Raw genomic sequence first — 26,383 nt, forward strand, 5'->3', positions numbered from 1 at the left:
TTATTACTGCTGCGGCATCTGAACGGGCTCTCAGCCTGATGAGGAGTCCGGTCCACTGATCATCACACGTCACGCGTCTCATTTTGTGTCTGTTTAGGACTTTTCCTACATTGTGTCTGTCTTTGTTTTATGCCTTTGCAGCTTTTTCTATGTCGTGACCTCTGAGTTCATCGCGTTTTGGCCTTGTTTTGTTTTTGTCTCCTGTTTGACATGTTTTTTTCCTCTGACTGAAATATTCAGTGTATTTGTTTTTGTGATCATGTTGCTCTTTTTTGTCTCTTTTGAGTCAAAATTGTCTGTTTGAACTGTTTACTGTCTATTTGACTCGTCTTTATTGATCCTTGGATTTAGTTCATTGTTTGTTTGTGGCTGTTTCTCATTTCTCTATTATCACTTTGTCCTTTTTGCTGATCAGTCGTGTTGCGTCTTCTATCTAATCCACACGAGCTTTGACCTGATGGTACAAAGACTTATTTCCTTCATGTCTGAGTTTCTGCAAAGCATTTTGTCTTTAAGCTGCGTTTTAACCCTATGGAGCAACAACATTCATGATTCATACACAATTTGCTCTGATAATTAAACAATGCTGCGCTGTGCGGTCTACGTAAAGAAGACACGCCCTCCCCTCCCCCTCCTCTCCTCCCCCCCTCCTCTTCTCTACCCCCCCCCCCCCCCCCTTCTTCTCTCCGCCCCCTCCCCCTCACCCCCCCCCCTTCTCTCCTCCCCCCTCCGCTCTCCCATCCATCCATCCACGCTCGGTCCTCTTCTGCTGGATGGTGCGGTTCGGAGCGCACGCAGGACGGAACCGGTGCTTCCTTTCTGTCTGATGGAGGAACCAGGTCCGGACGGATAGAGACCACCTCAAGGACGGACGCGAGAGAGGGGGGACGAGAAGGGGGAAGACACCGGAGGTAAAGGGGCCATTAATAACCTGTTGTTGGTGTGTTTGTTTCATTTAATACAAAAAACGCTGCGGTTGCGGCGAGACACGCAAAAACGCGTTGATGCCGCGACATTTGATCCTTGTTGGACTTAAATGAGGAAGAAAGAAAAAGCGGAATAACTGTGATGTCTGCGCGTCCTCCGCTCCGCTCCGCCGTCACGTTGCGCCTCCGTCTCTACACTTCTTGGTTTTCACGTAAATATGAGAAGCAGCGCACGTGAGCCTAATTGACGATGACGCTGACAGGTTTCTGAGTCCAGGTCCGCAGCCCCGGGATTCTGTCCGCTCTCCACCTTCATGCTCTCATTGTGTTAGTCAACGACGGCAGCCGCAGCGATTTAATTACCGTCGCTGGTGGAGGCTTTTAATTTGAAGGCGCGCGGCCGAGAGCGCCGCCTGCAGGCAGCGAAGGGAAGGGCGTGGAAAAACAGGGCTCCAGCTCGATTCCATTAGGTTCACACCCGAAATCATTTATAATAAGCAGAGCTTTCGGCGTTTCCACCCTGGAGGGAGCGTCTGTTTGATCCGCGTCCTCTGGAGGCCAAGATGAGGCTGAGCTGCAGAGATGATCACCTTCTTACATCATGTGATCCTGCATCAGCCGGGGCTTCAAATATGCTCTCCCCTAAAAACAAAGCTCCTGAGTGAGACTGATGTGACTGGGATGAGATGAAAACCAGGCTCTGGGGCTCAGACGTGTGCTGACAGACGAAGTGCGTGTCCTCAGGTGTTTGTTCAAACACAGTAGATGAGCTTTTGTTTGTGTGTGCAAACGTCCAGAGTCAATAGCGGCCCATCGATCCAGCAACAATAACGTGCTCCTCAGCACTGCCCTGTTGACTGGAGTCTGTGAAAGCAGCTCACTGAACCATGTTCCACCATCAGAAGTGTTTACATTGAAACCGAAGCCGGGCTTTTTATTACGTTTAGCTACTGAACATAATGAAATCAAACAAACACATGAAGGATTTCCTGCTTTAGTCTTGTTTGTCAGGGCTCAGACACGTTTCTCTCCTTCCTCTTCCATTTTGCTGTTTAGGATGAGATATGCTGCATTTACTGCTTGACCTTTGACCCTTGACCACCCATGGGCACGTTATTATTAATTCCAAGTGAAGTTTGTGCCAAATTTGACTAAAGTCCCTCGAGGTATTTGCAGGACAAATGAATGATCATCACTGTGGAGGCGCGAGGATGTGTGTGTGTCTGTAAACCTGCCAGACGTTAAACAGGTTCCAGGGAGAAAAGCACAAAAACCTCCCATTTAGACAATGTTTGGAATAAAGCAGTGTGTTGGTTGCTGGTTGGTGGATGGTGGATGCTGGTTTCTGGTTGCTGGATGCTGGTTTCTGGTTGCTGGTTGCTGGTTGCTGGTTGCTGGATGCTGGTTGCTGGTTGCTGGATGCTGGTTGCTGGATGGAGGTTGCTGGTTGCTGGATGCTGGTTTCTAGTTGCTGGATGCTGGTTGCTGGTTGCTGGTTGCTGGATGCTGTTTGCTGGATGCTGGTTGCTGGATGCTGGATGGTGGTTGCTGGTTGCTAGTTGCTGTTTGCTGGATGCTGTTTGCTGGTTGCTGGATGCTGGATGGTGGTTTCTGGATGCTGGTTTCTGGTTGCTGGATGCTGGTTTCTAGTTGCTGGATGCTGGTTGCTGGATGCTGCTTGCTGGATGCTGTTTGCTGGTTGCTGGATGCTGGATGCTGGTTGCTGGTTGCTGGTTGCTAGTTGCTGTTTGCTGGATGCTGTTTGCTGGTTGCTGGATGGTGGTTGCTGGATGCTGGTTGCTGGATGCTGGTTGCTGGTTGCTGGATGCTGTTTGCTGTTTGCTGGATGCTGTTTGCTGTTTGCTGGTTGCTGGATGCTGGATGGTGGTTGCTGGTTGCTGGATGCTGGTTTCTAGTTGCTGGTTGCTGGTTGCTGGATGCTGGTTGCTGGATGCTGTTTGCTGAATGCTGGATGCTGGTTGCTGTTTGCTGGTTGCTGAATGCTGAATGCTGAATGCTGGTTGCTGTTTGCTGGTTGCTGAATGCTGGTTGCTGTTTGCTGGTTGCTGAATGCTGGATGCTGGATGGTGGTTGCTGGTTGCTGGATGCTGGTTTCTAGTTGCTGGTTGCTGGTTGCTGGATGCTGGTTGCTGGATGCTGTTTGCTGTTTGCTGAATGCTGGATGCTGGTTGCTGAATGCTGAATGCTGGTTGCTGGATGCTGTTTGCTGAATGCTGGATGCTGGTTGCTGTTTGCTGGTTGCTGGTTGCTGAATGCTGGATGCTGGTTGCTGTTTGCTGGTTGCTGAATGCTGGATGCTGGATGGTGGTTGCTGGTTGCTGAATGCTGGATGCTGGATGGTGGTTGCTGGTTGCTGGATGCTGGTTTCTAGTTGCTGGTTGCTGGATGCTGTTTGCTGGTTGCTGTTTGCTGGTTGCTGGTTGCTGAATGCTGGATGCTGGATGGTGGTTGCTGGTTGCTGGATGCTGGTTTCTAGTTGCTGGTTGCTGAATGCTGGATGCTGGTTGCTGGTAGTTGGATCCTGTTTGCAGGATGCTGGAGCTGCAGAGCTCACGTCTCTCACCTTGTCTGTCACCCAGTCATGCGTCCTCCTCCTCGTCTCATTTAAATGCCACTCACACGGTCGCACACAAACACGTCTAACCTTGACTCGCGCTCACACAGCCTTATTCCACTTCTTTGCTTCTCTTCTTTGACGTTTGAATTCCGTCTCCCTGCAGGTCCTTCGCCACCTGGAGGTCTCCGCTTCGCTTCCAGGTCACGTCTTAGGGATCGTAACATGCTCGTCTCCGACGGCGCGTAGCTCAGAGAAGCGTTCAGCGTGTGATGGGCTCGGTCGGAGCGGAGCGGCGCAGGCCCACCCTGCCGCCGACGCCCGAGGAGAGGGACGCGTGGCGGGACGCGGGCCGGGACGGATGGAGGCTCGCTGGGAGGGAGGGCTGGAGGGAGGCGCGGGAGAGCGGCGTGGTGCAGAGCTACAGCTTCGACTCGTACCAGCTGGAGGAGGAGGAGGCGAGTAAAGACGCCCCGGAGCGAGGAGTGCTGGCTCTGTCTGAGCCCGGTGAGTGTGTGTGTGTGTGTGTGTGTCTGTGTGTGTGTGTGTGTGTGTGTGTGTGTGTGTGTGTGTGTGTCTGTGTGTGTGTGTGTGTGTGTCTGTGTGTGTGTGTGTCTGTGTGTGTGTCTGTGTGTGTGTCTGTGTGTGTGTGTGTGTGTGTGTGTGTGTCTGTGTGTGTGTCTGTGTGTGTGTGTGTGCGCACTGCTTTTACAAATACACCCTACGACCCAGAGCAGCAGGAGAACCAGCACCGGCCCAATCCAATACAAACTGATGCTCTGCTCAGATGGAGGCGCTTTAATCAGTTCATTCAGCCGATCCACAGACGCTGAGCATCGGCTGAATCTGCGTGGGCTTTGTCCAAACTGGTGACGAGAGACGGGGGCAGCAGGAACCGCGGCGTTGCCTGGTTACTCAGGTTGAACAAAGGCCACGCTAATCAGATCAGAAGTGACCAAACGCCCTGTGCTCTGTCTGCGCCGCTCCTTCTCTGCTTCATAGACTGCAAACTAATTCTACACAGCCTTTAGCTGTGGTCAGATTTAGCCTTATATCAATCAGGTCACTATGAACATAAAAACCAAACAGGTAAAGATCCGCAGAACGAAACCACAAAACAGCTCAAAGCAGCGACTCCCAACATCTGGATCTGGTTTCTGCGCTGCGGCTTCATTCGATTTCCTCCTAATGAGCTCTGACTTCTTCTCTGTCTGCGCTGCCATGGAAACCATTACTACTCACTTTGCTCTTTCCTGAACAAATGTGCTGCTCCGAGCTGGAACCGCATCACTTCCTGTGTGTCGTGTCTTCAGCTCAGAGCAGCACAAACGGAGGGAACCTGTGGTCGGTTGAATGGACTCCACCTGCATTATTTAGACGGAGCATCCGCGCGTGAAGCGTGAGCAGCTCGTGTGCCGCCGGCGCGTGGAGCACCTGGGCTCCAGACTGGAGCAGGCAGTCGATCAGCTGATTGGAGCCGGCGTTTCTCCTCCAGATGTTTCAGCGTGTTTTCACTCTTTCCCGCTCAGACTTCGAGGAGCCGATCCCTGACGACCGTTACCATGGCATCTACTTCGCCATGCTGCTGGCCGGCGTGGGCTTCCTGCTTCCCTACAACAGCTTCATCACCGACGTGGACTATCTGCACCACAAGTTCCAGGGTACGAACGCGCAGTGAGACAAAGCGCCTCCAGGCCCGTTTCTGGGAGTCACGGCTCTCGTGTGCGTTTCAGGGACGTCCATCGTGTTCGACATGAGCCTGACGTACATCCTGGTGGCGCTGATGGCCGTCATCCTCAACAACGTGCTGGTGGAGAGGCTCAGCATGCACACGCGCATCACCGTGGGTGAGTAGAGGTCCCGCTGTCGGACACGAGCTCGTTTCCTCGAGGCTCATCACATGGAGACGCTCCAAAGAAGCCTGTTAATGAACGTCTCCAGCTCCTTTAACATGAGCTTTGCTGCTCTGCAAACAGGCAAGCGACCAGTTAAACCGATTCTCTCTTCATTCAAATCATTTTCAACAGCTACAAAGCTGCAGCTCACTCACGCCACCGTAAAAACCGCGTTGGAGCAAAAGCCAGTGCTCTTTAAAAACGCGCGCCCCCTCAGGAGACGCAGTGCAGCTCAGAATAGCGGCGCCGGCTCCTGGAGGAGCGTCTTCCGGGTGCGAGCTCGCTCCATGAACCTCCGCTCTCTGCAGGATACGTCCTGGCTCTGGGGCCGCTGGTCTTCGTCAGCGTGTTCGACGTGTGGCTGGCCAAGTTCTCCACCCGGCAGGCGTACGTCATCAACCTGGTGTCCGTGGGAGTGGTGGCCTTTGGATGCACAGGTGTGTGAACTACGACTGAGTTCCAATCACACAGAGAGAAGAGCAGCTGCAGCCTCTGGAGCTTCGGTTACTGATTTAACAAAGTCGTATAATTCCATTAGTTTGAACAAACTCTCGTGTGTGGGAGCATGGATGCAGCTGCAGGTTAATTGATGGGGAGCAGCAGGTCAGAGCAGCTCCTCTCTGGTGGTTTGTTTCACTACTGACTGTCCCCTTCCTCCCCCAGTCCAGCAGTCCAGTTTCTATGGTTACATGGGGATGCTGCCCAAGCGCTACACACAGGGGGTGATGACTGGAGAGAGTGAGTACGCCCCCACCCGCCTCCAGGCCTCGTCCCTCTGTGCTCTGCCTGGAGTCACGCCTCCTCTCTGTCCAGGCACCGCCGGCGTCATCATCTCGCTGTCGCGCATCTTCACCAAGCTGCTGATCACGGACGAGAGGACCAACACGCTCATCTTCTTCCTGGTCTCCATCAGCATGGAGATGCTGTGTTTCCTGCTGCACCTGCTGGTCCGGCGCTCCCGCTTCGTCCGCTACTACACCAGCCACGCTCAGGGCAGAGGTCCGGCCAAAGGCCGCGACCCGCGGGGCAGCGGGCCCGGGTACCGCGTGCACCTGGACGTGACAGCGGAGGAGGTCCGATTCGTAAGTCCCGTCTGTTCTGACAGGCTGCATGCTCCGCCTTCGTCCGGTCTCTCCTCAGCTCCAGCCGCAGGCGTGAAGCGGGTGAAGGTCATTCAGATTAAATTCTCTCAGCTTCCAGCAACTGGGATGTTTAGATTAGTCTGTGTAAGATCACTGTCGCTGTGGGGGATGAGAGGAGGAGCTGGAGGCCTCCTGACCCGGTGCAGAGTGGACGAAAAGGACAGAACTGGAACCTGCAGACAGTCAGCAGGCGCTGAGTCATGACGGAGGACAGTGATTAGTAGCTGTGTCACAGACTCCGGCTGCAGCTGATTATGTGAGGGAGAGATGAGCTCAGGCCTCTCTCTGTTCCAGTTGCTGAGGGAAACCTGCAGCTAATCAAGCAGAGTGGTCCGTCCAATCAGCTAATGGACGGCTTCACTGTTTACTGTAGATCTATATTTGAATTCAGTGTCACTTTAATAAGCTGTTTGAGAGTGCGGATCCTCTGGTTTAACGGAGGTGGAGGCTGGACTTGACCTGATGCTGAGCTGGACAGGGGACAGGAACACGTTGGCTCCGTCCTCCATCATTACCTCAACTTGTCCATAAAACGAGGACGCTCTGCAGCCGGGAAGCCGTTAGTCACAAAGATGTTCGCTCTGCTTGTATTTATGGCTTCAAATGTCATTTGTCATCACATCTAACAAGCGGACGTTTCTGCTTAGACAGCAGAGAACGCGTGTCCGACTACGGAGGCATAATAAAGACTAATAGATAAGAGTGAACCCAGATACAAACACGAGGGAAGCAAAGCGATGTTTGATTAAAGGCCAAAACGCAGTAGAAGAAAGGAAACGGATGCAGGAGCTGAGAGGAGACGGAGCATCTGGCAGATGGTCTGTACAGGGGGTCGCTGCCCTGCTTGTTAACGCACCCGCTGCTAATTACCTGGATGCTCACACGACCCACGGGGCGACAGGAAGCAGACGGCATCTGGTAAAACGATGGAGCCCACAAAAACAGTGTGCAAACGTCAGTGAGGGAGTTTCTCATGTCCTTCAGAGTGTGTGACATGAGAGGTGTGTGTGTGTGTGTGTGTGTGTGTCTGTCGCCAGGGAAACGGAGGAGAAGAAGGCGGCGAGGACATCGCCGGTGGCACCTACGTGCGCTTCGACGCCCCGAAGGCCAAGATACGGAGGAGCTGGCCCGGCGTGCGCGGTACCGTCGCCGTCGTGCTGTGTAACTGCGCTGAACAGGCAGTGGCTCCTGACTCACGCTGTGTCTCCACCCAGACATGATCGTGCATCGGTACGTGGTGTCCAGGGTGATCTGGGCCTACATGCTGTCCATAGCAGTGACCTACAGCATCACCCTGTGCCTGTTCCCCGGGCTGGAGTCCGAGATACGGAACCCCACGCTGGGCGAGTGGCTCCCCATCCTCATCATGGCCACCTTCAACATGTCGGACTTCGTTGGCAAGGTGACCAGAGATGCAAGGACAACATTAACGTCTCATGTGCTAATTGGCTCCAACGCTTATTTATTTAAGACTATGAAGCCACGCTTGTAGAAAACAGCTTTATAGAGGAAAGGCTCTGGATCCATCTCTGGGTCCGTTTGGCCCAGAGAGCTCGGCAGCATCATTAAGCACAATTTATGTTTGTCTTCCTCCTTGCATCCACCTTGGGTTGCAGCCTTCACTGAAGCTATATTTATCCCAGTAGCTGCAAAAGAATCAAGTTCAAAAACATGTTTGTTCACTTTTTTTATCCAAAATGAAATATGTCCTCAGTCACTCACTCGCGTGCTCACGCTTCCTAGTTCTTTACTCTCCAACGCTGAGTCCCAGAGGTTCCGGGGGACGGATCATTTATCATCCACACTAGTGAGAGGCTGGGATTTCAACCTGTTACTGAGTCACTCTAACACTGGAGGTGACCTTGTGAAGCAGTTTCAGGGTCCCATTAATCTATTTATTACAACCTGAGAGTCAGGCTGGGAAAGTCTGGTGTATTTTTGGATAATTGCCCTCCGCGTTATCTGCTTCTCTGAATTCAATCCTTATCTGCTGTCCTTGAGGCATCGCTGTGACTTTGACAGGAGGAAATGTTGGTTCGCTTAAAGTTGTTTGTGTTGAAAGGCTCCAATTTCTCCTCATGAAGAATTTAGCATTTTGGTTGAACGAGCGGAGGCTGAAGAGATAAGACAGAAGAAGCAAATTAAATGGAAGAAATTAAAGTGGCTTAAACGTAAAAAGCATCGCGGAGCGAGAGGAAAGAAACAGGTTTTGTGTATTTGTTGTTGACCTCATGCTTGGTTCTGTGTAACATCGCGTTGTCAGATCCTGGCGGCGCTGCCGTACGACTGGTCTGGAGGCCGCCTGCTCTTCTTCTCCTGCCTCAGGGTGGTCTTCATCCCTCTGTTCGTCATGTGCGTGTACCCGGCCGGCGCCCCCACGCTCTCCCACCCCGCCTGGCCCTGCCTCTTCTCCCTCCTCATGGGGGTCACCAACGGCTACTTTGGCTCCGTGCCCATGATCCAGGCCGCTGGCAAAGTGCCGCCTGAGCAGCGGGAGCTGGCGGGTGAGTTACACACATGTATGACACACGTATGACACATGTATGGCAGATGTATGACACGTATGATGCACATATGACACATATACAACACATATAGGACAAATGTATGAGACACGATTGACACATGTATAACAGATACAGTATATGACACATATATGACACATGTATGGTACAAATATGCCACACGTATGACACATATTACTTATATGACACATTTATGACACATATATGACACATACAGTAAATGCCACATGTGTGGTACAAATATGACACATGTATGTATGACACGTATATGACACATATATGGCACATGCATGACATGACACATGTATGACACATACAGTATATGACACACGTATTACACAAAGCCTCTGTAAAGTGTCTACATCTGACCACTATCCGCTCTCTCTCCAGGAAACACCATGACCGTGTCCTACATGAGCGGCCTGATGGTGGGCTCGGCCGTGGCCTACGCCGCCTACAGCTTCACCGCCCCGGCGTCTGGAGCGCACGTCTCCACACTGAACATCCGCACACCTGCCAACGCTACAGGGCACTGACTGTGTGACAGCGCAGGGCGGAGACGCAGAGGGAAAGCAGAAGACTAACATCCCAGGAGGAGATAAATGTTGAGATCAGGGATCTAATGTAAAAATGTAGATTTGTTCATCTTAAGTCCTTCGAGCGTCAAACGCTCCCCAGCATCTGTACAACGAACAGTCGAGGGAGGACGACTCGAAGGAGAGGTTGACTGTCTGTGTCCAGGCTGTAGCGATGACGTCGTTCTAATCTGACATGAGTCCCATCTCCGGTAGATTCATTTGGCTAATGTCACAGGAATCATCCGTCTGCGCCGTTTAACAACATCAAAGAGATGTTTCTGGACGTCTGTCCATCATTTGAAGGGCAACTCACTTAAATTAGACTAGAACAGACATCGATCTCCCTTGGCTGCCATGTATTTCTGTGTTTAATGGAATATATTAATATATCCATGAAATATGGATGTAAAACTATCACAACGACCTCAGGAGGTTTTATTAGTTGAGATGTCTGAGTCGACAAAGTCCTTCATCTCATGGATGTAATCCTTAGTGGGTTTCTGGTGGAAACAGGATGTTTCACATAAACAAAACTGAAATAAATAATACTAAAATTAGCATTTGGCATAAAACAGGCCAGAGAGCGAACATGAAGCCAACTTTTGTTTGGGGTCCTTACTATTTTACTTCCATTCATCAACTATCTGACGTCTTCAGTCATTTCGTCCAACCTCAGCATATGTACTTACACTGTATGATCAGTCTTATAACGTGTTTGGAAAAACAGATTATTTATGCTAAACCTTGAGGCAGTGATTGTGATTGACAGTTGCACGTTCCAGCTGTTTTTACTTATGTTAGGGATGAACCAAAGGAAGCAGGGAGGCGCTGGGTTCGTCCTGCGCCCTCTGGTGGTGGAGATGAGACAAAGCCTGGTTTGAATTCAGCAGATGATGATGGTGACGATGCGTTTAGTGTCCATGTATTAATGTGGGAAAAACTGTGCCAACGTCTGCTTGTTCTGACCAGACCAAGCAAATGAATGTAAAGCTGTAAATATGGAGAATTAAATGCACTCAAGGCTGAGATGTAGAAAAGAGCAGATCAGTAGCTTGATTTACTCAGAGAACCCTTCTTTTCTTATCCACACTTCCACACAGTTGCTTTAAAACCATCTCCTGCTGGGTTTGATTAATTTTTCAGCAATAAAGAGCATGAGCAGAATTTAGACTTCATACATTATGAAGACAACAAGCCACAAAATGCTGGTGAAGCCTGAACGGAGCCTGACGCCTGGAGACCTCGCTCTGAGCTGCTCCGGGTTCTCAGGTGGAGACCACGCGGCCGCTGTGGAACGTGTTGTTCTGGTTCTAGTGGAAGAAACGTTGCTGACGCGGTGTCTGGAGGCTGAGTCATGTTCGGCCTCAGGTCCTCGGAGCTTCATCCATCACTGAAACACAGATGTTGTGAAGCAGGGAGGCGGCGCTGGGACATTTAACTGCTGCAGGTTTTACCTCAGGTCTGACGCGGGACCTTCTGTTGAAGAACCAGCCACGTTCTGTGATGACGCTCTTCTTCCATGATTATTTTAGACTGAACACTGTGAAGCATCAGGATGGTTCCTTGTCTCACACGTCCACTGTAGACAGTCTCCAGGTCACATCTCTGAACGTATCGTATGAATGTTTGTAACCACCCACTGGTAACGAGGACTGGGTTCAGCTCTGATCCAGACTCTTCTGGTTTCACTGAAGCTTAATTAAACCTTATATAAAACTTCCAACCTCAGTTCTGTAAATATGCTCCATGGTTTCAGGCCCTCGTTGTGTCTCCAGTGTGTAATAAATGGTTTACATCTGTGTTTGCTGCCTCTATTGATGCATGCTGTTAATTATAATCATGGATGAGAAACGTGTGCAGACTCAGCACCTTTGTGTCGACAGACCAGGCAGCAGCTACATTTACATTCACACTTCATTTCTTTAATACAGTGGCTTGATAAACTGATAAACAATAAAACCTTCAGTGCTTTCTGTCAAACTTTTCCATCTTTGTGACTGTGGTTGTTTTTCCAGCTTATAAAACCTTATAAAAACTCTAAATCTCTTAAAATGTCCAAAGTATTTTCCTTTTCATTTACTGAGGTCAGTTGTCGGTTCTGAGTTCAGGAAACAGCTCTCACTTCCTAAATTACTCAAGAAATAAAAACAAGCATCAACTGAAATCAGAAGGCGTCTGTGTTAACAACTACTAACCAGCAGAGAGAGCTGCTGCTCCGGATCAGCACCAGGCGATGTGCAGGTCCTGATGCTGTGTTCCTATTTAGCCCCCAGAGGATGAAAGGATGAAAGGATGAGAGGATGAGAGGAGGAGGCCGATGGAAGGGAACTTGACCGTTGATCCTGTGTCTCTGCGCGGATCACAGATGAGACTGCAGCTTTTCCTTTGGGTCCCGTGTTTCTGGGTTGGAGGTCAGAGAGTTCTGAGGCGTGCGCATGTACCTGCTGTGTGCACGAGTGCTAAATCTGGATGTGGCTGCAGGGAAAGAAAGTCTCTGGTGTGTGAGAGCAACTGATCATTAGTCACTCTGCTCCACATACGGAGGAGATGGAGACGAAGAGGAAGAGGGAGGGAACGACACGATGCATCGTGTCCATGTATCTGAGCATGTGTTGAGGACACGCGATGACCGCGCTTTGGTTGGTGGCTCATCTTGGCTTAGTTTAACCTTAAGGTAAATAAAGGATTTGGCAAAAGTGTGGTCAAGGTTTTAAAATCAAAACAGGACAAGCAGTGGAAAAAAAGAGTCAGCGAGTGAAACACACAAGCAGCAAAGACAAGCTGCAAAAGGCAGAAAGACGTCACCAAAAATGTCTTTGCCTGAATATAGAACAAAAAGCTCGAAGCACAAAAAAACAAGGTTAAGAGAGAAAAAATGAAGAAAAATGACTAAAACCTGAGGCAAATAAAGACGAGAACACGTCTCCTCAGCAGCAGAACCACAGGAACCTTCATTAAAAAGCAGAATGAAGCAGGAGCCAAAGTTCCTGGTGCTGAAGGTCACGTCTGTCCGACAGGTGGCGGCCGTTTCCTCTGTGGGAGCTGCTGTAAAGATGAGTTTTAAGTGTAATTAAAGGAAACAATCAAACTCTCTGTGAATGTATTTTCTAGCAGTGGTTGTAAATTGGCTGCCTTTCGCTGCTGCTGCTTCTTCAAGCTGTTCCAGACTTCATGCTTCTGTGACAATAAAAATAACACTGGCTTCATCTGCTGGGGAAGATCTGCTCCCTGTAATATACTGAATATCAGATTATTTGCCCAGTAATTCAATCGTGAGTGAGCGGCGGATGCTGAGGTTCCTGCGTGAAGCCGGAGGAGAGAAGCTCCTGAACAGCCTTTTGTCTCCGAGGCCACAGGCCGCGGTGTCAGAGTCCTCTCATCCTCAGCGCTGGTTCATTAGCAGGAGCTGGAGGCCTGTCAGGTATTCATCACCTCGTCCCCACTGCTACAATGGGACTTCACTCACACTGTCAGTCGCGTCTAAAGACCACGACAGCAGCTGCGTGTGCGAGAGGGAAGACGAGTAAACATGCCCGGAACACAAAGACGGTGATGTTTCATTCATTACGATGTCAGCATGAATAATAGAAAGCTAATTGATATGCAGTACACACACACACACACACACACACACACACACACACACACACACGGCATCACACTCTGAACTAACATTTGTAAGGCTCAGTTGTCATTTCACATTCAAATTTATCACAGGAGGGAGAAAAACAAAAGACAGTGACGCTGAGAGGCTGATAATGAAGAATACACACACACACACACACACACACACACACACACACACACACACACACACACACACACAGTGTAAACCTATTGAACGTGACTTTGTTTGTTAAAAACTCATTACATGGGGTCAAAGTCACATGCCGCAGCTTCTATGACTGTTTGTTTCCACCCTTCCTTCAAAATCCACTGCATCTCGATTGAATTCATGGACACTGCACTTGTAGCATCAGTGCAGTGGTTCTGTCAGTGTGTCTGATCACTCGCCAATAATAACAATCATCATTTTAGCCCCATCATGATTCCAAGCCGTTCAGAGTGATCGTGGCGGGTGACTGGCAGCTGTGGAGGCATTGTCTGGGTTCAGACAGTTCTACTTTAAGTTGCCTAAAGATGCTTCCAGCTCGTTGTCTTCCTCATAATCTGCTGCAGATGTCAGGACAAGTACACAACAGCGTCGCTCTGAATAACAAGCCTTGGGAGCGTTTGAACGCCTCCTCAGCTCAGATACCTGTCTCCTGGGAAACCGGTGTGTGCGACCCACGCAAACACACACTAACAAGTTCTCACATATTCACACACACACACACACACACACACACACACACACACACACACACACACACACACACACACACACACACACACACACACTTTCATCTCACTTGCTCCTTCCCCGTGTTAAAGCTGCAATAAAGCCCCAGCCAATGAAACGCCTGGGTTTGTGTGATGCCGGCCAATCAGGACGCTGCTTTGCTGACACACCCACAGGGAGGCTGTGCAGGCCGCTGTGTGTATATGTGTGTGTGTCTGTGTGTGTGTGGACGTGTGTGGACGTGCAGGAAGCCGCCCGGTCTCAGGGGAAGCTCTCAGCAGGTTCTGGTGTTGTGCTTGTCCTGGTTCTGCTGTGGGGAACCGAGGCGACCGGACCCCTGACAGCAGCGGCGCTGGCTCCACGTCAGCGTTGGTTTAACTCTGCGTGCGCTCACAGTGAGTCGCCCACGCTGCCGGCTCCGAGGGCGGCCGTGGACGGAGTCTCCTGCAGGCCGCTAGGCACAAGCTGAACTTCCCTCCATTTTACCACCAGCTTCATTGCTGGACTGGCAAAATGGAGGCCTGATGGATGATTAAAGGAGCAGTTCACACAAAGTGAAGCAATCTGAAAGCAGAACAGTTGAGAGAGAAAACAAACCAAGAGTTCACGCTGAGGGAAACCAGTGGAGAACAAGCAGCAGGTTAGTGGAGACAGGGAACTTCAATCACTACTTCATCATTTGACTTGACCAAACAGAATGCTCCCGTTCATTCATACATGGAATCACGGCCGTGTACTAGTGTACAGTTCCATCTGTTTATTGATTAACTATAAAATATTGAGTTACTTAAACAGATTAAAAGAAACACTGATAAACATAGATGCTGTCTGTAAAAAAAAAAAAAAAAAAAAAAAAAAGACAAAGGTTCCGTACACGTACAGTACAGGGCCCAAATCAGTCTGGCTCCACATTTCTCTCTAAAGTCTATTATTTAGCATTTTTACAAGATTGGCTGTGTACAAAGTATATTCTGATTCCGTTTCTCCTCGATAGTGAAGCATCATTTACAAAACTTAGATCATTTTTCTGTTTTCAAAATAATTGTCTTTTTCTGTAACAGGACGATAACGATACTGAAGGAACAGCAGATGAAGAACCAGCCTCCAGTCCACCTCTCTCTCTCTCTCTCTCTCTCTCTCTCATTCTCTCGTTTGCTCTCTCTCCCATTCCTCTCTCTCTCTAGCAGCTAGCTCCCAGTGCCTGTCAGCAGTAATACTGCTTGAGAGGCGCGGATGATTGTTCAGAGAGGGGAAGCAAGGGATGGAAAAACTCAAATAAAGAAAGGACAAACATGCAAAAGACAGAAACACAAACAGTGATAAAGAACCGTATGACACGGGGTGAAGGAAGGCGGCGCGGGCGCTGCGTGTTTGTGTTGGACCCTGTTCAAAGGCCTGAGGCTGGATTTAGGGATCAAACCAGAAGGCAACGGCTCCACGACGCGGTGGCGCACACAAACGCAGGAAAGTGCTTCAGCGGCTCCGGGGTAAACATTCAGAACGGGGCGTCTGGTGGAACCAAGGTTCTCTAGCAGAAATGAGGGTTTGGAAACGGCACGTGGAGCCGCTCGCTCGGTACCTGCTTCACCGGACTGGCGGCTTCACCAAAGAGTCCCTCAGCGAGCGGCCGCCGGGAAACGAGAACCTGCCAGAACCTCACTCCAAAAATACACCAACTAATAAAACCTTCTGCAAATTCAGACAGAAGGTCTCGAGAGAGGAGTTTAAAACTTATTGAATATCAACAAGGCAATCTAGAATCTCTGCAGGAGAGAGTGAACGGCAACATGATGATCACATTTCACTGTGTCTGATTCTGGGGGTACTTTAACTATACGGGGCGGGGGGAATAAGGCCGCCTGAAACGCTCACAACCCTGAGCACAACATTCAACAGTCTAGGACACGGTTAAACCAGGCACGAAAGCAGCCGAGAGCGCTGGGAGGGAAACGGAGCGGGACGTGGCCGGGCTCAGAGTCCCGCTCAAGTCAGAGACGTGAAAAAGAAGCAAAAGAAGCAGGAAACGTGCTGAACGCAGGGCGTCCAGTTAGAAACACTGCAGCTGTTAACAAACGAGGCCAAACAACTGCAGTGTTGAACGCTGGACACGGGTTCGAGGAGGGAACCGGCCTCGATGCGGCCGCGGCGCCGGCTCGTCCCGGTCAGTGCATCGGGGGGTGCGGGCGGTAGTCACCAGGACGAGCCGGCGTCCGCATCCGCGTCCGCCATCGCGTCGTAGTGTTTCTGAGGACGGATTTCTCCTTCAACACAAGGAACTCATGGATGAAAATGAAAGTGTTGTGACAGAAACCTTCCTCTCTCTTCAGCCTGAGTCTCTGAGTGCGGAGCGAGTCCCAACGGCGGCTCGTCCGCCGGAGGATTGTCAGGGTTCAATCGGAGGAGGACGAACTCCCAGGGTTTTTAAGTGCTCTCTGTTGGACAGTCTCTCCCTGCTTCGCGTCCGTCGGTTGCTCCTGCTGTTCTCTACACACATTTATATGACTGGAACATCATCACAGCAACATCATAAGCACAACATCCGACCACCGGCCTCATCGTTCACAGTTCATTAAAGCTTCTTGACTGTTTACCTCTTTAGAAAAAACTACTCTGACATAAATCTATTACATGAAAATAAAACACTCATTTCCTCGATATAACGGTGAGGGCTCGTTGTATGTACAGGTGCATGTGCATGTGTGTGTATTTACATGTGACGTGCTCTGTGCTCTGATGAACACAGTGTGCAAATGTTAGAGGAGACGCGATCCGTTGCTAATACTGTTTGTAGTGTCTCCAGTCTGTGTAGTAGTAGTTGCAGTAGAAGCAGTATCTGCTGGCTGCCGGTCGGGTCCGGTTGGGTCGGGTTGGGTCGGGTCGGGTCCGGTCCGGTCGGGTCCGGTCCCCTCAGCAGATGACGGGCACCCCGTCCGTGTTGAAGATCATGCCGGTGGTGGGCTCGTAGGTGCCGGCCAGGTAGTAGAGGTCCTCGCTGTCGGCGTAGCGGCGCGTGTGCGTCATCTGCTCGTACTCGTCCACGCTCACCACCAGGCACTTGTGGCTGACGGTCTGCACGTCGTTCTCGTCGCTGTGGGACGACTGGTACAGGGCGCGCTGCACGAGACGGCGCGTTAGGAACCGCACAGACAAAGCCATCACACAAAACACAGCGCGTGCCCTCACCTCCATGAAGTCTTTCCTGTGGATTGAAGACTGGCCGCACATATTCTCCCAGTTCTGCAAAGGAAGCGAGTCGTACATTAAGCGCTGCTGGAGCCGTGGGCGGAGCCTCCGCCTCCCTCTGCGCCTCCCTCTGCGCCTCCGCCTGTGCCTCCGCCTGCGCTTCCGCCTGCGCTTCCGCCTGCGCTTCCGCCTGCGCCTGCGCTTCCGCCTGCGCCTCCGCCTGCGCGTCCGCCTGCGCCTCCGCCTGCGCTTCCGCCTGCGCTTCCGCCTGCGCCTCCGCCTGCGCTTCCTCCTGCGCCTGCGCCTCCGCCTGCGCCTCCGCTTGCGCCTCCGCCTGCGCCTCCGCTTGCGCCTCCGCTTGCGCCTCCGCTTGCGCCTGCATTCCTACCTTCTTGTCGGTGAGCTTCTTGCCGGGGTTGGTCTCCTCCGGGTGGTAGAACCAGTTGACCCTCACCACCATGTTGCTGCCCCAGGACTCCCACATGCTCTGGATGCGGCCGATGAAGGGCAGGTTGGGTCGGCCGGCGGACAGGAACACGGCGCAGTCGCCGATGCGGATCATCTCGCGGCCGCGCACGATGGCCTTGTAGAAGAGCTTCTTGGCTTTTCCCTTCATGCCGCGTCTCTGGAGGGGCAGAAGACGACCAACTGGTCAAGGAGAGGAGACTGGAAGCAGTCTAGGAGCAGCAGTGGCGCTCTGCTCACCTGGGTGGGTTTTCCAAACCACTTCCAGAGCTGTCGGGCTGGGAGGAAGGCGGAGATCTTGGGGCGGTTCTCCACACTCGGGAGCCTCTGGCGTTTGGCCAGCTCCTTGGTGGTGGGAAGGTGGACCCCCTCCCTCCGCTTCGGCCGACCCGCCTTCCCCCCGTCACCGCCGGGCCTCGGTTTGGGAGGTCGGCCCCTTTGGCCGGAGCCCTTCCCGGGGGGAGGTTTAGCCAGTTTAGCAGGAGCAGCAGCACTTGGAGACATTGAGGAGGTGGGGGATAGAGAGGGAGGACACAGTTCATCCTCCTCCACTTTGACCTCGACCTCCTTCCCCTCCTCCTCCTCCTCCTCCTCCTCCTCCTCCTCCTCCTCCTCTTTTGTTTCGTCTTGTTTGTCCTGCGCTGGGGGGGGGGATTTGGGGCCTGGTGGAGGTGTGGGCGTTCTCTCTTCATCTGAGCTGCAGGACGAGTCGTCCGTAGAGGAAGACGAGGACGAGGATGAAGAGGACGAAGATGAAGAGGAGGAACCAGAGCAGGAAGAGGAGGAGGAAGAGCAGCTGGAAGTGCATTTCTTCTTTTTCTTAACTGTCCCTTTGTCTCCTTCCTCTTCTGACTCTGAGCTGCTGCTGCTCTGAGATTCCTCCTTCATCTTTCTCTCCTCTCGCTTCTCCGCCTGCTTTCTTTCGTCTTTTTTACCCTTCTCCTCTTTTGCATCCGTCTCCGTTCCTCTAGCACCACTTCCACGCGCCTCTTCCTTGTCCTTGGCCAGCGCCGCTGCCTTGTAGGCGGACTCCTTGCCGGGTGGGCTGGCGTCTCTGGCAGGAGCTCTGGCTTTGGCCTTTAGAAGCTTCTGACTGGAGGCTGAGGTGATGGGCGTGTGCTCTCGTCTGACCCCCCGACCCTCCAGCAGCATCAGAGCCTTGGTCTTCTTTGTCTTGGGGGAGGTGACGCCTTCGTGGTCGAGTTTCACGAGGGGCTCTGCAGACGGAGGCTTGCGCTTCACTGCTGAGCCCGCGTCACTGGGCCCTGAGTTGGGCTTGGTTCTGGACATGGGCCTGGAGCTGGAGGACAGCTGGTCCTCCGACGTCTTCGGTTTAGGCCTGGGGGCAGATGATGAGGAGGAGGAGGATGATGATGGTCTGGCAGTGAGAGACGAGCTGGATTTGCCCGTTGGCAGCCTGGGTACGAGGCCAGAGCTGAGGCTGGGTCTGGCTGCTTTGGGTCTGGATGTGGATGAAGCGCTGGGCTTCATAGACGACACAGGTCTGGAGACGGCTCTGCTGGAGGTGGGGCTGATGCTGCTGCTGCTGCTGCCTTCTCTTTCCCTGCGCTGGTTGTTGTATGAGGTGAGGTTGGGCTCGCTGTACAGATCCACGGTCAGGACCTTGCCGTAGGTGGAGGGGTAGAGGGAGGCGGCTTTAGCAGCAGGGTGCTGGGCGGAGCTGGGTTTCCTGGGAAGGCTGGGGCTGCTGGGAGAGCTGGGGCAGCTTTTGAGGCCTGCTTTGGCCTGTGTTCCCATCGTGGGCCGGGACGCTGCTCGTGGCTTGTCTTGCGTTGCCTTCTGGCCAGAGGAGGGTCTGTCCTGCGCAGGCTTGGTGGAGGACGGGGGTCTCTCTGGGGGATGGGTGGAGGACGGGGCCGGATCGGCTTTCTCACCTCTGTCTGGGTTCACGGATGTGTCTGATAGAACAAAAACCACAGGAACAGAAATTTAGCTCTCAGTGATATGATCACATCCTGGTGACTTGTTGTGTGGCTTCAAGGCATTTGTGGCCAGAAAAGGCTGCATCTGAGAACTGCTGACACATTCAAACAAGGCTTGTGTCAGCAAATGAGACAAAAGCTCTAAACCAGTCATATTAAGCAACAACAAACGCCCTTTGATGACTCTTCCTCCCACTCACTCACCTGCTTTGGCTTTGGGTTTCCGTCCAGGTTTTCCCTTGATCTTCGGAGTCTCCTCCGCTTTGGCTCCGGCCTCTTTGCCTTCTTTGCTGCATTTGCGGACTCTCCTCCTGGAGCAGCTGGCGACGAGCAGGGCCGGGGACGGCTCAGCGCCTGAACACAGCACAGACGTAGCAGACTTTCTTTGTTGTCTGCTTTAAAATAACTCATAAGATGCTCTAAACACACTGGTATAAAAACTACATGAAGCAATAGGCAGGTTTCTTACAATACTTAAAAGTCAAATTGAATCACATTTGCACAAAAGGTGAAGACGTATCTCAGGAATCATGGTGTTAGAGATCAACCAGGTTCCTCATTAATGGAGCTCAACAAACCTGCTTCATGTTTTATTTAACTGTGTTAAAGAGGTGTTGACGCAGGCTGTAATTTATGCTGCTGTTGAAGCGAATGATCCTTCATGTGACTAGTTCATCACATACGGGTCCAGGTCTGTCCCTGGCAGTAACCACACGCTTCTGCTTACAGTGGATCTTGTAGTCTGGCGGCAGCAGCCGGATGTGGGACAGGGGGATCCGGCCCGTGTCCCCATCGTCGAACTCCACCGTGATGAGGTCATCGTTCTCGTCCATATCTGAGCTTCCTGTTTGAACAGATCAGCCCTGTGTTAGAGCTTAATGAGAACAACTATCACACCTAGTTCATTTGTTCAAAGCCCCCGAGATGACAACGTTCAATAACACAGGACCCAGAGTCGTTTATTTCCCATTAGCATCCGACTCGTCACAATAATAAACTGCATTATACAGTGAAGCTGCAGCCGCTACATGTGTTTGTGCTGCCAGCGACAATTAAATCCTCCGTGTAAGTGCATTATGAGTCACGGGCTGGTACCGTTGACGACGGTGCCGGGGTACAGGCAGCGGTACTGCTGGCTCCAGTAGGCAGCGATGCGGGTTCCCTCTGGGAGGTAGCGAACGGACGGAGGCTTCACGTCGATGATCTGCACAAGCACGAGGGAGAACTTTAAACGTGACCTACTCATCCAGACAGAGCGAGGTGGAAGTTCACTCACGGCTTCCTGCAGCAGCTGCTCCAAGCAGTAGATGTGTGGCCGGTTCCCTCTCTCGCCCTCCACCACCACGCTGTATCTGCAGACGAGGAGGGTGCTTAGGACGCGTCCCAGTGTTTGCTCAAAGGAACACATTCACAAATGGACTTCATCCCATTTCTATTGGTATTTACACGCGTGCTGCCACTCACATGTCAGGAGAGTGCACGGTGTTGACGTGTCCCGCGTACAGCAGCTGGTCGTCCATCGGGATCAGAACCCGGAGCCCGTCCACGAGAGCGTCTTTGTCCAGCACACACTGCACTGGGGCTAAACACAGCAAACAGTCAGTGGGCGGTTTAGCACCGCTGGGCGCGTTAGCGGCACCGGGCCGGCGGCAGGTTTACCGGGCGTGGACGAGCGCTCCGGCGCGCTGGTGCTGCGCGGGGGGACCAGCTCGTCCTCGCTGAAGCTGCTGTCCTGGTTGGGCTCGAAGTCCTCGTCCGCCGCCATGCTCTCCATCAGCCGGCTCACGGCGCCCCTGGACTGCTGCGGGAACAAACCGGGCCTTTGATTCTGCAGCGCCAACACGCTTATCAAGCATATTACAACACTTATGGTGTCGCGTGCACCATCTTTTCTGCCTGTATACACATCTTCACCAACTCCGCTGCTACAACTTTAGCCGCTTTTCCAAAACAAACTCGAGCTCAGTTGGCAGATGGCAGGAAATCACACCACACAAAGAGGTTTGCTCTCAGTGATGAAACAAAACAGTGTTATTACAACAACACAAAGACAGCAAACAAAGGTACCAAAACATTCTGGTTTGGTCTTTGCACTCATCATTAAGTTCAGATCTCTATTGACTTTGCAGCTGATCCGTCATCCCACTGACCTCCCTGGCCTTGGTCTTGGCTTTTGTCTGGTTCTTGCGTGCCGGGCTGAGGCTCAGAGCAAGAGGTCCGTCTGTGACGGGGCTGCACAGGCTGGACGGGCTCACAGGGAGCGGAGAGTCCTTCGGCTTCTTTTTCTGGTAAAACACAATTAAAACGAGGCGTGAAGAATCTGCTAGACAGATTTACACACACACACACACACACACACACACACACACACACACACACACACACACACAGGGTGGGACGGTGCCCGGCTGCCTGCAGTCGTCCTTTCTTGTCAGCTACATAACAGTCAGCAGGCGACTTCTGCAGTGACTGAAGTACTGGGAAATCCTGCTGGCACCCTGACACACAATCACACACACACACACATCAAGGGAGGATGTGAGGGAACCGGGGTTTGAAGGAGGAGGAAGTCGGTTGAGCAGTAATGAAAAAGACAGTTAGGGCGAGTGAAGAGAGGTATAAATATTGGTTGACAGGTGAGTCCTGATTACCTTCACTGCGTCCTTCCCGTCCCTGCTCGGCGTAGCGGGTTTGGGTCTGGAGGCAGGTTTTGGGGTCAGAGGGGGCGCCGAGCTGGAAGTGGACGAGGTTTGACCGGTGGGAGCGGATGTGGAGGCAGCCGTCTGAGAGGCTGAGGCGGTGGCGTCGTGGAGGAAGATCCTCTCGCTGCGCCGCCGGTTCCAGCCCTCGTCCTCGCTGAAGCCCCCGAAGCCGGAGCCGGAGCCGAGGTCGAAGCTGAACCTGCGCGGGGACCGGGGCGAGGGCCGCGGCTTGGGCAGAGGCTTGCGTTTGACTGGCGGCGCCTCGTCCCGTTTGGTGGGGCTGGTCTGGTCGATGCGGCGGGTTGCCGGGGGCAACAGGGGCAGCTCTGGGGCCGAGCGTTTGCCGTGCAGCAGGGAGGGGAACTTCCTCAGACGCAAGTCTGAGCCCGAATCTGACCACTCACATTCTGAAGAACCTGAAGCAGCAAAGACCAGATCAGTGGAGATCAAAGGATGTATTCTCTAATAAATAACCCTGAATCATTGCATGCAGCATCTCATGACTATTAAAAAACAGAATTATGGTCTGCAACACATAAGACTGCTCCACTTGTCTGGTGCTGTTACCCAGAGTGCTCTGCCTCCGGCGGCTTTTGCCTTCATGGAGAAGGCTCAAAGGGGCCGGACCGACAGGCAGCGCGCTGGCGGCGAACCGGGCCAGCAGACCCAGCCCGCTCTCCTCACAGCCGCCGTCCGAGTTCTCGTTCTCGTCATCGTCGTCCTCGGAGGTCTCTGTTACAGAGAAGAGATTCTCAGGTCAGGGATCGATGCAGTCGCTCTTTGAGAATGGACCAAAGTCCAAGACACCTTTCTGCTGCTGGAGCGAGCGGCATCGGGACGAAATAACCAGAAGGAAAACATTGGTTATCACAAGCTACACTGATTCACAGACTCAGAAGTAACATGTACAGGAGGCTGATGAGAAAACACGGTGGAGCGAGGGAAGATACGGTAGATCCACACCGTGTGAGCAAAATAACAGGTGGACGGTGATTTACCACATGCATGTGAGTCATACAAACAGCTGCTTGGGCCAGATGAGCTGAGGAACGCATCATGGGTTATTAACACGCACAGTAAAGCGACAGACACAGACAAATCTGCTATTCCTCCCATGACTCAGAGTCAGAGAGTTAAACACTGAGGCAGTTTTCAAACCAGTCAGATTTTGCACATTTTACTGCTTAGAAAATAAAACAGCACTGATGGCAACAGTGTGAAGTCATAAGATGGTTCGTACATGTGTCATTTATCGGTTTAAATAGTTTTCTGTCAAAGTGTGTTCAGATGAGCACAAGGCTCCAATCATCACTACAGTGAAGCATGAAAAGACAGAGGATGAATGCAGCTAAATGGAGACTGGCCTTAAATAAAGTGGGCAGCCATGACACAGCCAAGCCATCGAATGGCTGTTCAACTGTGCAGACTGACAGTGAACCACCAGACAGGACTAAGCACCTGGATGGACAACCTGTCCACTGAAGGGCTACCTGAGGCTTTAAGAGCTATATACACACATACACACAGTGAAATGTGCAAAATGCGAGTGGGAACTGGCTGAACTGTGTGTAGTAGTTGAACAGAATGAGTCTCCTCAGGGGTTAGAGTGTCAACAGTAAGGGTGGATTCACAGCACAGGCCGTCGATTAATCACAGAAACGTCTTCACACTGACGGTGCTGAGGTTAAACCTCCAGACATCAGTCCCCTCCCTCCACGATGTACTGTGAATCCAGCATGTGTTGACAGCAGCGGACAGACAATGCAAGCAGGCACTGAGAGGACAGCCCTGTGAGCCCCCGTGGCGAGAGATCCGAGTAACCATGGTTACAACCTCCATTGCAACATCACCCACGCAAAGTTGAGCGAGAGGCGGTAACCAGGGTCCTCAGAGCTTTAATTTGTAAAAACAATTGAAAAAGTTAACATTTGTGAGCGTGGTCCATGTTAGTGGGCAATAAAGAATAGATGGAGGGGCTTTTCCTACTTACAGAGCAGGTGACAGGGGTGTGGCCTCAGGCAGTGTGGGGCGGGGCGCGGCGAGAGCGCGGCCGAGTCTAGCTTAAGCAAAGCTTTAGCCACAGCGTAGACTAGCCGTAGCGCGGCAGCGTAGGCTCGAGGCTGCGCTAGTCCTCGCGGTGGCGGCAGCAGCAGCACAAGCACATGGAACAGGCTAAGAGACACTCAAAGCATTATGGGAGGATGTGGAGGGAGGGAGGGGGAAGACAAAGGTGAGGAGGGACAGGTGAGGACAGAGCAAGGTGGCAGAGTGCAGCGGAAAAGGAAAAGGGTTATTTAAAAGGTTTAGTAGACACAGGAGGAGCTCTATTGTCCAAATATCCCCAGCATCTGAGACCATCACTCCCACCACAACAAACAGGCCGCATCATCCAGTTACATCAATGGTAGGAGCTTCGTTTGCCTAATGACAGAACCTGACTCTACTCCAGCTGTGCGCTCTGAACCTGGCTTCCCAACCTCTGCTGGGAGACGTGAAGGGATATTGGACGAACAGAGCACTGTAAAGGATGTGTGAGGTGCAGCTGGACAGACGGACAGACAGATGAAGCAGACACAAGGACCACAGCGCTTGGCTTTCTGTACCAATCAAATCAACATCTTTAATAAAGCTTATAGGTACCAAACGGCAATACAACTTTATGAAAAAAATCTCACAGTTCACACAATAGTTTAAATGTACAAATGCTACAAAAACGATTTGTAATCCAGGCTATTAAAAAAAAACCCATCATAGAAACTGGTAAAAAAGGCAGCTTTGCAAAGAAGCCAGAAGCGACAGACGTAGGCATCGTCAAGCTAAAAGAGCACAGTCTGAGAAGCAGCTGCTGCCGTAGCGAGAAGCAAACAGACAGAAGCTGCGACGAGGCTCGAGGCAACGCTCTGCCCGACTCGGCGGCGAGGGGCAGGCGCCGTAAGATTTGGTCAATAACCTTGGTCAAAGGAGTCGTCGGAGGAGCTGAGGCCGGCCTCCTCCAGCAGCAGGGATAAGTGCTTGTGTTTCTTCTTGCGGGACTTCTGGCTGGACGGCGGCGGCGGAGAGGGCCGTCTCCTTCTGGCCAGGCCGCTCTGGGAGCGAGTGCCTGAGAGAGGGGGCCAGCCCCCGGGGGTCGAACTGAGCTCCTCTGAATCAGAGTCTGGTTGCAGAAAAGGGGTCGTTATGATTCAGCTTTTAGAAAATACATCGAAAATAGAGATTAGCGGTTTCAGTCTGTCTGCTGTCTAGAACGTCTTCAAAGCACAGTAACCTTTTCCTCACATCCCACTCCATCAAGCTGATAATGTGACTGAGATCAGCTTCTACCACTTTTCTTATATCTCTATGTGAAAAGAAGCTGCAGATGTGACTGACCGAAAAAGTCAAACGACTCAGACAAACCACAGACGTAACAGCAGGAATCACCTGAGACGATAGAGGAAAAAGAAGATGCTCAGAGTGACATCCTCCTCTACTCACTGTTGGAGCAGCTGCTGAGCTCTGATCTGGAGGGGGAGAACACGGGCGTCTTCTCCGGACCCTTGGCTTTGCGGACGGTGTCGGAGGCCGACGCCTTGGCGCCCGTTTTGTGTTTCCCTCCTTTGGTGGAGGGGTGGAGGCGGCTGCGCTCCCTGCTGCGGCTCGGGGCCGACTTCCCCTTGGACTTGTCCGGTTTGGCCGAGGAGGAAGGCTTCCGCACGGCGCCGAGCGAGCCGAGCTGCGACAGCGACAGAGCTCTGTCCAGGTCCGACGCCAGCTGCTCCTGCTCACACACGTGGCTGTGCTTCGCCTTCATCACCTGCTGAAGACAAAAGAAACGCTTCACTGCATCTTCACTTTCATCTAAATGCAGCAAGTCAACACAGGCCTTTAAAAGGGCCTCACCTCCAGGGCGTGACTCGTGGACGGCTCCTGCTCAGTCCAGCTCTTCTTTTTCTTCTTCTTCACTTTGCCTCCACCACTTCCAGCCTCCAAATCCTCTTCATCTCTGGACACTCGGAACTTCTTCCTCTGTCCTTCGCCGGCTTCAGAGTCCTCAGAGTATTGCACTGTCCTACTCAACCTGAGAGAGAGAAAGAGAGAGAGACGGGGTAGTGAAACCAAAAACTCCAC

General features: G+C 52.1%; 2 protein-coding genes across 9 annotated transcripts in view; one reads left to right on the forward strand and one right to left on the reverse strand.

Moving 5' to 3' along the window:
• The first annotated feature begins 719 nt into the window (after nt 1-719).
• slc29a4a (solute carrier family 29 member 4a) lies at nt 720-11,442 on the forward strand. Its single transcript, XM_029158624.2, has 11 exons — nt 720-911; nt 3,668-4,008; nt 5,031-5,162; nt 5,235-5,348; nt 5,705-5,833; nt 6,060-6,134; nt 6,210-6,478; nt 7,576-7,678; nt 7,753-7,940; nt 8,802-9,042; nt 9,454-11,442. The coding sequence occupies exons 2-11, from the start codon at nt 3,774-3,776 to the stop codon at nt 9,597-9,599; spliced, it is 1,632 nt and encodes a 543-aa protein (XP_029014457.1). The 5' UTR covers nt 720-911; nt 3,668-3,773; the 3' UTR covers nt 9,600-11,442.
• A 3,283-nt stretch (nt 11,443-14,725) lies between these two features.
• The window catches only part of tnrc18 (trinucleotide repeat containing 18), a 30,857-nt gene continuing 19,199 nt past the window's right edge, over nt 14,726-26,383 (reverse strand). For 5 of the 8 annotated variants that reach the window (XM_029158425.3, XM_029158427.2, XM_029158426.3 and 2 more), the window contains 16 exons: nt 26,156-26,333; nt 25,751-26,072; nt 25,227-25,430; nt 22,844-23,008; nt 22,226-22,692; nt 21,725-21,859; nt 21,234-21,375; nt 21,039-21,156; nt 20,851-20,926; nt 20,670-20,778; nt 20,302-20,418; nt 19,779-19,928; nt 17,872-19,550; nt 17,555-17,791; nt 17,167-17,220; nt 14,726-17,097 (listed from right to left, as the gene is read on the reverse strand). In XM_029158425.3, the coding sequence (XP_029014258.1) occupies nt 16,891-17,097; nt 17,167-17,220; nt 17,555-17,791; nt 17,872-19,550; nt 19,779-19,928; nt 20,302-20,418; nt 20,670-20,778; nt 20,851-20,926; nt 21,039-21,156; nt 21,234-21,375; nt 21,725-21,859; nt 22,226-22,692; nt 22,844-23,008; nt 25,227-25,430; nt 25,751-26,072; nt 26,156-26,333 (4,360 nt within the window). In that variant the 3' untranslated portion in view covers nt 14,726-16,890. The remainder of the gene's footprint in view (nt 17,098-17,166; nt 17,221-17,554; nt 17,792-17,871; nt 19,551-19,778; nt 19,929-20,301; nt 20,419-20,669; nt 20,779-20,850; nt 20,927-21,038; nt 21,157-21,233; nt 21,376-21,724; nt 21,860-22,225; nt 22,693-22,843; nt 23,009-25,226; nt 25,431-25,750; nt 26,073-26,155; nt 26,334-26,383) is intronic. The other 3 variants (XR_008695325.1, XM_029158429.3, XM_029158428.3) reach the window with 3 other exon arrangements.

The sequence above is a fragment of the Betta splendens genome, chromosome 8, assembly GCF_900634795.4.
Source record: "Betta splendens chromosome 8, fBetSpl5.4, whole genome shotgun sequence".
NCBI classification, from domain to species: domain Eukaryota; kingdom Metazoa; phylum Chordata; class Actinopteri; order Anabantiformes; family Osphronemidae; genus Betta; species Betta splendens.